This window comes from Chironomus tepperi, unplaced genomic scaffold (genome assembly GCF_022539635.2).
Source record: "Chironomus tepperi strain 1889 unplaced genomic scaffold, CSIRO-AGI_Ctep_v1 contig_217, whole genome shotgun sequence".
Classification (NCBI taxonomy): Eukaryota; Metazoa; Arthropoda; class Insecta; order Diptera; family Chironomidae; genus Chironomus; species Chironomus tepperi.
Window position 1 is genome coordinate 377,501 of NW_027226339.1, and position 12,520 is coordinate 390,020.

The 12,520-nt window shown below is 30.7% G+C and overlaps 1 protein-coding gene and 2 long non-coding RNA genes across 4 annotated transcripts; all 3 read right to left on the reverse strand.

Annotated features, from left to right (window-relative positions):
* Nucleotides 1–2,887: 2,887 nt before the first annotated feature.
* Nucleotides 2,888–8,654, reverse strand: bel (ATP-dependent RNA helicase bel). 2 transcript variants are annotated; one of them, XM_070640192.1, is made up of 8 exons: nucleotides 8,378–8,654; nucleotides 7,871–8,043; nucleotides 6,317–6,396; nucleotides 5,686–6,232; nucleotides 5,122–5,248; nucleotides 4,812–5,027; nucleotides 3,511–4,444; nucleotides 2,888–3,090 (listed from the first exon to the last, which is right to left on the reverse strand). In XM_070640192.1, exons 1-8 carry the CDS (start codon nucleotides 8,420–8,422, stop codon nucleotides 2,972–2,974), a joined length of 2,241 nt encoding a protein of 746 aa, XP_070496293.1. In that variant the 5' UTR covers nucleotides 8,423–8,654; the 3' UTR covers nucleotides 2,888–2,971. The 2 variants fall into 2 exon arrangements, with proteins under 2 accessions (XP_070496293.1, XP_070496292.1); XM_070640191.1 differs by having other exon boundaries at nucleotides 5,686–6,396; nucleotides 8,378–8,652.
* Nucleotides 8,655–9,298: 644 nt separating this feature from the next.
* Nucleotides 9,299–10,911, reverse strand: LOC139090413 (uncharacterized). The gene is made up of 2 exons (XR_011544376.1): nucleotides 9,706–10,911; nucleotides 9,299–9,573 (listed from the first exon to the last, which is right to left on the reverse strand). It is a non-coding gene; the product is annotated as an uncharacterized lncRNA (long non-coding RNA).
* A 288-nt stretch (nucleotides 10,912–11,199) lies between these two features.
* LOC139090414 (uncharacterized) lies at nucleotides 11,200–11,874 on the reverse strand. The gene is made up of 2 exons (XR_011544377.1): nucleotides 11,489–11,874; nucleotides 11,200–11,413 (listed from the first exon to the last, which is right to left on the reverse strand). It is a non-coding gene; the product is annotated as an uncharacterized lncRNA (long non-coding RNA).
* Nucleotides 11,875–12,520: the final 646 nt, after the last annotated feature.

A 12,520-nucleotide genomic window follows, 5' to 3' on the forward strand; every position in this document is an offset into this window, starting at 1 on the left:
TTTACAGCATAGTAATGTAGCAACGTATATATTGGCAGTTTTTGTTAGTTGCTAAGAGTAGATTTAGAGAGTTAAACTAGTTTAGAAGAACTAAATTTTTGAATATGAACAGTTACCTAATTTATAATCCGGTTCAATAACGTAGGTACCTAGAGAGATGTATACATATGAGACATCTGTTTCCTTGTTTCTTATATAAACTGATTACTTCAGTAATACTTGGAAAAGTGATTAAATTGTAAGCAATTTCACTCGACACATGAACAGAAATGCACAAAAACTTTTCCAATTATAATTTTTTTTATTTAATTCCAATCATATGGAAGATTTGCAGCCTTAGGACTCAAATAGAAAATTGAGATTTTGATATGTTTTATGTCTAATTTTTGCGAATTTTGCATTTTATTATAAATTTCTAAATTTGTAAGAAATTTTTAAATTAAAATGCAAATAAAGTGATTATTTACCGTGCTGGATGTCTTGATTTGAAGGTATTATGCTGAATTTCGGTTATTTCACTTATAAGAAGGAAATTATGTACGATAAATATGAAATTTGCTTGATTTTTAGTAAAAATTTCAATTTATTTTCACATTTCTTTGAAATCCTTCAATTTTACTTCAAAATCTTCAATTTCTAACCTTTAAAATCTAAATAAAGTCCTAAACCAATAACCAAAACTACAAAAACCACTTAAAAATGTACAAACTTCAATAAATACTCAAAATATTATTTCAAAAACAATCACAATTGAGGTTAGAAACAAAAAGTAAACAAACAAATTGAAAATTTTTGAATAATGAAATTTAAGATCATAGTAAACATGCAAATATAGTAATTCAATTTAAGATTCTATTCCTTTAATTATCCCAAGCATCTCCTCCATCCCCAACAAAAATCCCCAAACGTAAGAATCAATTAAACAAGATGACCACTCGAAAATTGTAAAGTCTATGAGCATTGGGGTGAAGAATCTATCCTGAAAATAATGAAATTATCCTGAAGGAAGCTGCAAAAAGACCAATAAACCAGAGTTGCAAAACAGGTATCCAAGACAGGCTAAAACCGTATAAATTCTTTATAATTTGTACGGTTTTGCAAGAAAATCCATACAAATTATCAAGAATTTGTACGGTTTTTGCCTGTCACAGATGCCTGTCATGCAACTCTGCAATAAACAAACACTTTTTGGATTTTTGTTTTTCCTTTATAATATGAATTCTTCTTTAATTTGATTCATTCCGTCTACGATTCAACTTTTCACAGATTTATTTTTTCTTGTTTTTCCATTCATTCATTTTTTTGTATTATAAAATACAGTTAAAGGATTTACTCTATGCGAATTTCATTAAATCAAAATCTTATAATCATAATGCAAAAAAAATTGTTTAATTTCATCTCCTTTTTTTTATTTCTATAATAAAATTTGAGAGTGCATATTTAAATTAATATTATTAATCATTATTTATTATTACTCTTTATTATCATGCATAACTTTGTTGTTTAGTACTATCCATTAATTAGTTTAATAATTTTTTTTTTTGTTTGTTTGTCCACAACATTCGACGTTGGCATCGACCAACAGTTCAATGATGATTTTTCATTTGAGTGGTCAATTTATTTATGTTTTTCTGGACGAAAAACCTTACAACAGCTCTTTAGTTGAGAATTTTCAAGTTTTTGAAACGTTACAACAGTTTTTTAGTTGGAAAATTAAAAGGTTTTCTGAAGTCATACAACAGAAATTAATATCAAGATTGTAGCTTTCAAACCTTTCAAAATGATGTTGAGAATAAAACCCTACAACAGTACGATATATTGAATCATACAACCGATTTATATTATAGAACATTGCAACAGTTTTACATTTCAGTGCATATCATGTTTGCAAATTCAATAAAAATCCTACAACAGTTATATATAGAACCCTTCAATAACATTATGTTGAAGAACCCTACAACAGTTATATTGTAGAGCTCTACAGCAATTTGATATTTTGGAATTCTATAACGGTTAAATATTCCAGAACCCTACAACAGTTACTTAGTGTAGTTCCCTATAACAATTAAATGTTGTAGAGCCCTTCAACAGTTATACATTGCAGAACTCTATGACAGATATTTACTCCCAAAACCATACAACAGTAACGGAAATCATTTAAATTATGCTGAATTGATGGAATTTAAAATTAATTTTTCCGTTAAAAACTATATTTTTTGCTGAATTGCATGATTTTGAATTTTAAAAGACCGTTAAAAATTGAATATCAATTTTTCTCAATTTCTTGATTTTGAATTTTAAAAGACCGTTAAACACTGAATATCAACTTTTAGTCCACAAATACATAAATAAATTGACCTTAGCAGTTATAGAAATCCATCAATTTTCATTATTCTACAATTTTTTAATAGTACAGATGAAATCATCGCTCACTAAAAAAAAGAGTCGCAATTATTTAACGACTGCAACTTCCAACACACTTCAATTTTTTTCTTATTTTCAGCATAGAGATTTCCCTGTAGAAAATATTAAACCTTTTTTTTTAATCCATAATTTCACAAATTTTGTTGCATCTTCCATTGTTTAAATCTTTTTATAGAGATTTTTATTCAGTGTAATTTTTTTTTTCATCTTTTGTTGCTACATTCTTCATCATTTTTTTGTCATATTCAGTTATTCATTTTTTTTGCTTATTTTTTTTAATGTTTCTATTTTTTTTACAAAATTTCTTATGACTTTCTTGTAAAATTTTTTTTTTCTTCATCATTTTTGCTGCACTTATTTCACGCAATTTAATCATAATCATCCTTATCATAATCAATCAAATAATTAGAAACAAGACATTTTTTTTTTGTTGTGTTTTGTATATGTATGTTGGGGGGGAGGGTTGTGTGTGGTGTGTGTGAAAAGAACAAATCATTCTTGAGATAAAGGAAAAAAACGGACGAGCATCCAGTTCTTATGTATGAATTTAATCTTCCCACCAATCTGGTCCGGAGCTTGCATGATTGTTTCCGTAATTGTTATAATTTCCACCATAATTTCCGCCGCCACTTCCGCCTCCATTACGATATCCACCTTCGCTATTTCCTAATAATTATGAAAAAGGAGAGAAAAGAAGTTTGTTAATTAATTGGAATGTACGAGTTTGTGAAGTAATTAGTGCATTTTTTTCGCTGTGATCAACACAATTGTGTCAAGTTTACTGTTACTAAGCTAGTTTAAGCACGTGATTGTGTAATTGTGCTACTTGAATTCAAATATTTGAAAATAATCTTGGTATTAAAATTAAATCCTTGGATTAATTTAAATCCTAGGATTAAAATATCGAACGTAAATTTGTTCCTACATATCCTGAGATTCTGGCTGCTCCACGAGACCTAATTGAGTTCTAAGCACTACACGTGTTTGATTTACAGTCGGAAAGACCCAAACTGATAACTTAATCTCTTCCAATTCAAAAATGCACTTAATACCCAACAATCCTTAAATCTACAGCCATCAACTTACCATATCCACTTGATCGATTATTTCCACCTCCATATCGATTACCGCCACCACTATTTCCACTTGCATTTCCGCCTCCTGCACTGCTTCCACCATAACGATTATTACCACCTCCTCCACCTCCTTGTGATTGACGATAATCACGTGATCCAAATGCAGTTCCACCTCCATAACGATTTCCACCGCCACGAGAATTATTACTTCTTCTAGGACCTCCATAACGATCATTAGCCATTTCTTCTAAGAAACTGGGCAACTCTTGATTCGTCTCAATTAATAATTCAACCAAATCTGAGACAATATTACGATTTTTCTCATTAAAGAAACTTGTTGCAATACCCAAATTACCCATACGACCAGTACGTCCAATTCTGTGAACATATTCTTCAACATCTGATGGTAAATCATAATTAATGACATGCTTAACATGGGGAATATCAAGACCACGTGCAGCAACAGCTGTAGCAACAAGTATAGGACAATCACCAGAACGGAAGCATTTTAATGCATCTTCACGTTCACGTTGACTACGATCGCCATGAATTGATGTAACAGGATGCTTATTCTGATACAAAAATTCTTCAAGTGCATCAGCACCTTTCTTTGTTTCAACAAAGATTAATGTTAAGCTATCGGGTGAATAATCTGGTGATCCTTCACGTAATCGACTCAACAAGTCTAATAAATATGAACGCTTTTCATTCTCATTGACCCACAAAATTGTTTGTGTAATATTTTCTGATGTTGATCCGACACGTCCAACAGCCAAGAAAATATAATTTGACAGGAAATCACTTGCCAATTCTTGGATATTTTTCGGAAATGTTGCCGAGAACATCAATGTTTGACGTTGTCCAGTTGGTGGCATATCACGATTCTCAATAATGTGACGAATTTGTGGTTCGAAACCCATGTCCAACATACGATCTGCTTCATCCTGAAATTAATTTTTGTTGTTAAAAAAGCAATTAGTAACGAGATTTTTTTCTTTTAAAAACTTTTTGTTGCTCTGTGTGGGAATGTATTTATATCTTATAGTCGAATTATGTACACAGCCTTCTATAGCAGATTTCTGTATTAGATTTAAATTTAATAATGTGCATAATACTGTGTAATTTAATTAGAATAATTAATTTAATTTATGAGCTGATTTGCATTGAAAAATTCGTTAAAAACTGTTAAAAATTCAAATTCAGCTGAATTGAGCTGAATACAATAAAATTCAAATTTGAAAAAACCGTTAAAAATGATAAAAATTTCAAAATTGCTAAATTTGAAGATTCACATCCAGCAAAGACACTTACCAAAACGAGATAACGTAAATTCTCCAATCCAATTTTACCGCGATTAATAATGTCATCAAGACGACCGGGTGTTGCAACAATCAAATGACATCCACGGTCAAGTTCACGCATCTGCTCGCTAGTATTATTACCGCCATATAAAACAGCTGGACGCATGCGTGAACGATAAGAAAACTTTTTCGCTTCTTCATAAATTTGTGTAGCCAACTCGCGCGTCTAAATATTATTATGTGACGTAATAGAAAAATGAGAAAATGTGAGGAGATGATTAATAAATGTGTGATACGTAAAGATATTAATATCAACTTACAGGTGCAAGAACCAAGCCCAATGGATATTGCTTACGACGCTGATAAGGACGATTAGATTGAGGATTCATGCTTGCTCCTTGTTCTAACATTCGATTCAATATCGGAACGAGAAATGCAGCCGTTTTGCTAAAATATAGGAAGAAAAATTTAACGGTTAATTTGAATTTAAATTGTAACGGTTTTCAAAAAATTTAAAGTGAACTTAACGAAATTGAACTTCCGGAATTACTGAACGAATTTAAAATTAATTAGCCTTGAAATGTTACGCAGCATGTAATAAGGCTATAGACTATCAAAACAGTTATCTTGAACTTGATAAAAGCAATTATCAAGGAAAACGTGACAAAAAAATTTACCGGTTTTTAAAATTTTAAAAAAATTGAGGAAAAATTCAAATATTTCCATAACGGAAAATCATAAACTTTCACAATTACGGAAATATCTGTTCAGTCATGCACAAGAGAAATTCCCGACAAACATCATATTAAGTTCAAAGTCTGCAGTTCACTTAGAAACAGCTAAAAATAGAAAAAATAAAAAAATATTTAAAATAAATCGCCTACCCAGAGCCAGTTTGAGCGCATGACATGAGATCACGTCCAGACAGTATAATTGGTATGGCATATTTTTGTACCGGAGTTGGTTTGTCGTATCTTGCCATCTTTATATTCGTGCGTATAATTTCCGTCAACTTGATGTCATCAAAAGACGTAATGTGTTCAGGAACTTGCTGTCCCGTCGCCTCCACGGGAATGTCTTCGTATTTGCTAAAATTGATACCCGTATTCGCGGTACCAAACAACTCCTGTTCAACACGTTCATCACGTGGTAACGGTACAGTGTAATCAACCTCTGGACCACGTTGATTCCATTTTCCACCAAATCCACCGCCATTATTGTTTGATCTTCCGAAACGATCATCTTGTTGTGGCGGTTCTTGCCAGCGTGTATTAACGGGTTCATCTTGATTTTCTGGTTGATCAGTTGCTGGTTGTTGTGGTGCTTGTTGCGTTGGTGGTGGACCACTAAAACGCGAATCAGCTCCTTGAGAGCGATTAAATGTTCGCGATCCTCCGCGACCACCCCAATTATTTGATCCTCCGCGTTCACCTGAATCACCGTTTTGATAACGATTATTATTATTATAGTTGTTGCTGTAATTCGAGTTATTACTAAAGCCGCTATTATAGTCACCTCCTTGACGTGGATTATAATTGTCTCGTTGATTGAAATTGTTACCGTTATTATTGTTGTAGCGACGATTATTATTATTTCTAAAGATAGATATAAAGTGAGATGAGAAAAAAAATCATTAAATTAAGTTATATTGATAAAAAATTTGATTTATTATGTGAAAATACTATTATAATATGCAGTTTTGTTAAGGATGAGACACCACAATGATCTACATTTGAAAAAATTGTTCAAAAGTTGACTGTGCACAAATTCGGGTTGACACTTTAGAGAAGCAAAATTTTTTACTGATTTAAAGTTGCATATCGACTTTAATACATTGAAAATGGACTATTGATTTAGTCCTCGAAATATTATATCGATACTTTAAGCATAAATATGTTTTTTTGCAAAATTTTTGTTAAAGTTTATCGAAAAAATTTACGCACGTAAATTTTTGTATGGAAAATTTTGAAAAATTTACTAAATTTCAAAGTGAAAATTCTCTTCACTGGGAGGATTTGGATGCTCCAGAAAGATTTTATAGGTAAATGTATGTTAGTTCTTTAAATTTGTGTCTATTTCACGTTTGTACTCGTGTGTACTCGTGACTTATTTAACATCAAAAACTCGAAAAAAATCATTTTTTTACATCGACTTTTCTCTCATTTAAACTAATTAACATGACTATTATTACACATAGTGACAAACTTTATATATATTTAAAGGATTAAACAGTAGAAATGAGTTAAATCTCCATAAGGAAACATGAAATTTTTATCATTCAAATTTTGTGTCAAAAATGTAAACAATCATCAATGAACATTCAAATTAAATTTTTTCGAGTTAGACATCGATTCATGCTTAGATATTTGGAGACATGCTAGACGAAACAAGAATCTATCATATTGCATCAGAAATTGATGATAATCAGATAGTGAATATTTTCCCATTTTGAACATTTTTTTCAAATCTAGATCATTGTGGACACTCGAGAAGCTAAAATGAAGCTTTGTGAGATTTAACGGATAAAAATTATTTGAATTTAAGTAAACAGTTAATTTTGAATGTCAAAAAACCGTTAATTTTGAAAATTTTAAATATCAAAAAACCCGTTAATTGAACCGATTGAGCTGTCAAAAATTTAAATTTGTAAATGACCTTATTAACTTTGAATTCGAAATATTTACTACTTAACATTACAATGTAATACAGTAATATAATACGGCACTTATCAAGCATGAAGTATCACAAGATTACTCTTAGTGATCACTGAGTGCCTCAACCTTAGTTTAAATGTCACAATATAAAGGGAGAGATTATATAAAATAGAATAGAATTATCATGTAGAGAAAAAAAGGAAAGAAAAACAACAGAATTGTGAGCAGTAAGATGAAAATGCATGCTATAAAACATGAAAACACACTATATATAGAGCTGTGCATAGTCATGATAAATAGGTCAATAACAAAAAATTGAATAATACAGAGAGAAAATGATGAGAAATTGTGACTCATTTTTGTTAACATTTTTCACACATAAATTAATGTACCTAAGCAAGCTAGTGCTACTTACCGATTATTAAAATCGCGTTCACCTCCGCTACGATTGTTGTAATTCTCCCTGAAGTTTTCTCCTTGATTAGTATCGTTAGAATTGGTCGATAACGAATCAGAAATTTCGCCTCTTAAATGAGGAGGAATATACTTTGTTGAACTTTTTCGTTCATTCAAGTCCAGACCAGCAACCTTGTATAGTAAGCAAAAAATTAAAATAGAAAGAGATAAAAAAACGGAAATTGATAAGAATTGAATGGAAATTTTTTCAAGATTTTAATTAATTTAAGCGCATTGCATCCGGAAATAATCATTCATGGACGTAATATTTTCGCGGCATATCGCGAATTACATGAATATTTGCAATCACACACAGACTGCCATATTTGATTTTTTTTTTTTTCATTCTGTTCTCTTCTCTTCGTCGACTTTTTTTACTCTTTTACATGCACTTTAAGTGTGAACAGTCAATGACACATTTTTATCACATTTTTTTGGTAGTTATGGTATGTCTAATGATGTTTACCTGCTGTTCTAGACCCGTGCCATTTTCGTTTGCATAATTATTCATATTATTTTCCAATGCTTGATAGTTTTTTTGCACTTTTTCTTAGCCTTCTCAAAATGAACCAAAAAATATAAACTATGAAATTTTTCTTTTTCAATTATAATGTATTTAAACAGTTTTAATGTCTGTATTTTTTTATTAATTGCATTCACAATGTCTTTATAAATAATGATAAAACACTCTAATCACTCTGTGTTCAGAATATCCTTATTTTTTTAATGTTTTAATATTTTTTCACTCACTAACAAAAGAATTTTTTTACTCTTTTTGCTGTTCATTGACACGAATTTTTTTGTATCGTTTTCTCGTGGACTTTACAGCTTTTGTAAACTTTTCGCGTGGAAGTCACCTAATCGACACGGATGAATCGTTGTAAAAATTTGAATTTTTTTCTACCGTTATGATTTTGAATTTTGTTTTTTTGCAATTTTTAATGTTTTTGCTAAAACTTTTTCTGAATCGCAGTCATTTGACATAAATGTTTACTGTGTTGAACTAAAAAAATGGTTACATGTTGTTTTTAATGGATTTTCGCTGCTGATTATCTGTTTTTGAGCTTTTTAAAGAATATGGAAAGTTTTTTTGCTCTAATTTTCATAATATATTGTTAATTACAGTTAATTTGCAAAGTTGTTTAGCATGAATTGATTGAAAATTGATGATTCAACATTTTACTGCGTAAATCTTAAGATCCAATAAGAAAAAAATGATGAAAGATTCCAGAAATTGATAATTCAGAATGGAAAATAAAGAATTAACTTAATTAACATATATTAAGTGTCACGTCTATTTAAATCTGAAAGGAATACAGAAAAGATAGATAAGTCTGTAACAAAAGTCACATAAAAATCCTTAAAAAATCAAATCATATCCAAAAAATTTAATTAAATTTCCAAATGAAAACTTTATTTTTTATTGATGCACAAAATGGATTGTATTCAGATGAAGCTTACATAATAGCATAATTATACTGAGATTAGCGAGCATATAAATTAAGAAGTAATTTTCTCAAAATGCAATTACTTTTTGGAATGAATTTAAAGACATCGCTCATTTTTTGCAGCAATCATCCTTCTTTCCGTCCTTGCAAGGACATTTGCAGTCCTTGGCACATTCACATCCGGCACCACAGGCCTTTTCTTTGCATGTACAATCTAGATATGGAAGAAAAAAGAAGAGATTTTTTTTAGGCTTCTGGATGTTACGAAATGCGACGTAATTTTTTCAATATTTTTATTTATTTTGTCAACCACAATTTACATTAACTTAATAAATCAAATACTCACTTTGTTGACAACCTCCGCAAGGCATGATTAGTTTGGTTTTAGATAAGATTAACTTGATTCTTTATCAAAAAATTTTAATGTTGTCTCAATGACTTATGAGATACTTATGTTGTACTTTCTACACTTGTGACGCGACTTAAATACGGAAAACACCTTTTTCACCCGGCATTCACAAAAAAGAATTGAAAACATTGGTACTGTGCGCAAAAATATTTCATTTCCATAATTGTTTCCATTTCAATTCACACAGCACATATAAAATGTATTGTTGTTGTTTATTTGTTCCACACTGCACTAATGTAAACAGACTTGAATGCGGAACATGCCAAACGAATGTATTAGAATGTTCCATATCTGAATTGGAACTTCCATACAATATAGCATGATTAAAAAGAAACAAAATAACGTAATTCTAATGTCTGCACTCTATTTACATTTAGGATTTCCTTGAATTGATTGAAATTTAAGTCATCGTGGTGAAATACTTTAGACAGTATGCTTTAAATAGGAATTGGATCGTGATTTAATGCGATTTTAATACTTTTTGTTTGCAGATTGGTTTAATATGGACTAAGTGAGCTTATTAAGAATTGAATTTGTTGACAATTTCTACTTTTAATTCTGATCTGTAACTAAGCTTATTAATAAATGATCCCAAATGAATTTAAAGCTCATTTCATGTCGACAGTCTTGTTAGATTTTAATAAAGCATTCCGGAATAGATCAATGTGATCACTAAGGCTACGGAGACGTAGGCCATATTGACGATAAGACGCGAAATTCCACCATGAAAGTTGATTTCGATATATTTCTACAGCGAGAACTGTAGTGAGCCGCATTGTGTTGCTCGGGATTGTTAAAAAATAACATACAATACTATTTAAAGTAGTTCAGCTATCAATTTGCTTACTCTTTAAATATAGTCATTGCCAAATATTAAGTCACAATTTACTCAATTAGTCATGACTTCTGCATTTTGCAACATTTTAGTGTTGTTGAAAATTTTACGCAGTAGGCATTTGTTGTTAATTTACTCGAATAAACAATTCTTTATCTTATTTATAATACTTATCTGATTATTTAAAAACGATCAAACCCGAGCAGAACAATGCGGTGAAATCAGCAGTCACGGTGTGGTCAGAGAAACTTCTCGTTGCGGCAGCGTATCGACTATGTTGTACTTTTCGGGAAAGTTGAATATTCACTAACAAAACAACATTTTCTTTGGCTTTACTTTGTATCAACTCTGCGGTGCACATTTCAATATCAACAAATGCTCATTTCTCGAGGTAAGAAATTTACAGCTTAGTATGCATTTTAAAAAATATCGAATTCTTCCTTATCAGTCAATATTTTGTACAACACAAAAAGTGATTTTCGGTTCTTCTTTTTGAATAAATGGCATAAATATCTTCTTATCAATAAGTTATTTTATTGAAAATCTTAGTGTAGAACATAAATTTGACAACATCCTTAATTGAATAACAAAAAAACTCATTTAAAATCCTCAAATTTATTAAATAACAATTAAGCTGGATGATAAATTGGATACATTTAGACTTAAATCGAAAATGTTTGCTAATCCAAAACAAATCTTATTTACAGCAGTTCTTGCAGCAATCGTCTTTACTTCCATTTACACATGGACACTTGCAGTCCTTAGAACATGAACATCCTTGACCGCAAGATTGATCTTTGCATGGACAATCTGAATAATTTGATATAAATCAATAAGAATTTGACTAGTTTGCATATTAGACATGCTGTAATTAATCATACTCACTTGTTGAACAGCATTTGCAACCCATTTTAGTGTCGATTGTTATGAATATTTTACTTCCGAATGTAATGTTTCTTGATCAATGTGAAGCTAGACTTTGTTTACGATATTCGATGACACCGTAGCTTATATACAAATTATGCCATTTTTAACACGACACTTTTGCATACTAGGGATTTTCTCGAGTTTCCCATCACGTTTAAATGCACTCGACACGATCACTTATTGTTTACAAATAGCACGTAATAGATAGATTTGTAGATTGTATCTTTATTACACTTTATCAATTGATTAGGTGGAATTTGTGAAACAAAATCAGTAATGATTTGAGAAAAATTCCTCATCTCATCCATTGAATATTAAAAACAAAAGTGTAGTGCACAGCTGTTTCTGACTTAAACACGTTTTTGAATGAATGAAATGTCAAATTAAAGCTTTAAAAAACAGAATGCTGCTTACTTTGAATTTTTAAAATTACTGACGATTTCAGAGCAGAGCTGATATCTTTGAATTCAATTAAGGGTTTTCTAGACCGATACCAAAATTTCCCAGTTCAAGATCCTTGAGACTTGTCGAGACCGAGACTTCGAAGAATTCCTTTGTTATCTAAGTTTCATTTTCGAAAATTTGTCGAATCCGAGACATCAGGAAACCCTGATTTTTTCAAAATCTTAATTTAGTGAGCAAAGAAATCTTTTCGTTATTTAGATCATTAAGGTCTAGAGCCAAGCTAGAGCGATTCACGAGGAATAATTGTTAACGAATGAGAGCGCACCAGACTTATGCATCCAATAGAACTACGATATATAATGAAATCAAAATCACTCGTTTGATAACATTACTGTCTGTAGTCTACAAAGGAAGTCTGTGAGCCACAACATATTATACGAAAAAGGACAAGTGAAAATTTTCTCCTGCCTAGTCTCGAACCTATGATTTCAAAATCGGTGTTGCAATAATTAGTTACTATTGTACTAGGTTTGAGTCAGCGAAGAATCAGCAGTGGCGTAGTAGTTAGAACATCGAACAACCGTC

What these genes read in the sequence shown, in the direction of transcription:
- bel (XM_070640191.1), bottom strand. Translation starts at nt 8,422, where the DNA reads ATGAATAATTATGCAAACGAAAATGGCACGGGTCTAGAACAGCAG. An exon ending in TGCGCTCAAACTGGCTCTGG is followed by an intron (nt 5,249 to 5,685) that starts GTAGGCGATTTA and finishes CCTATATTTTAG; the next exon opens with CAAAACGGCTGCATTTCTCG. An exon ending in TAATCGATCAAGTGGATATG is followed by an intron (nt 3,091 to 3,510) that starts GTAAGTTGATGG and finishes CATAATTATTAG; the next exon opens with GAAATAGCGAAGGTGGATAT.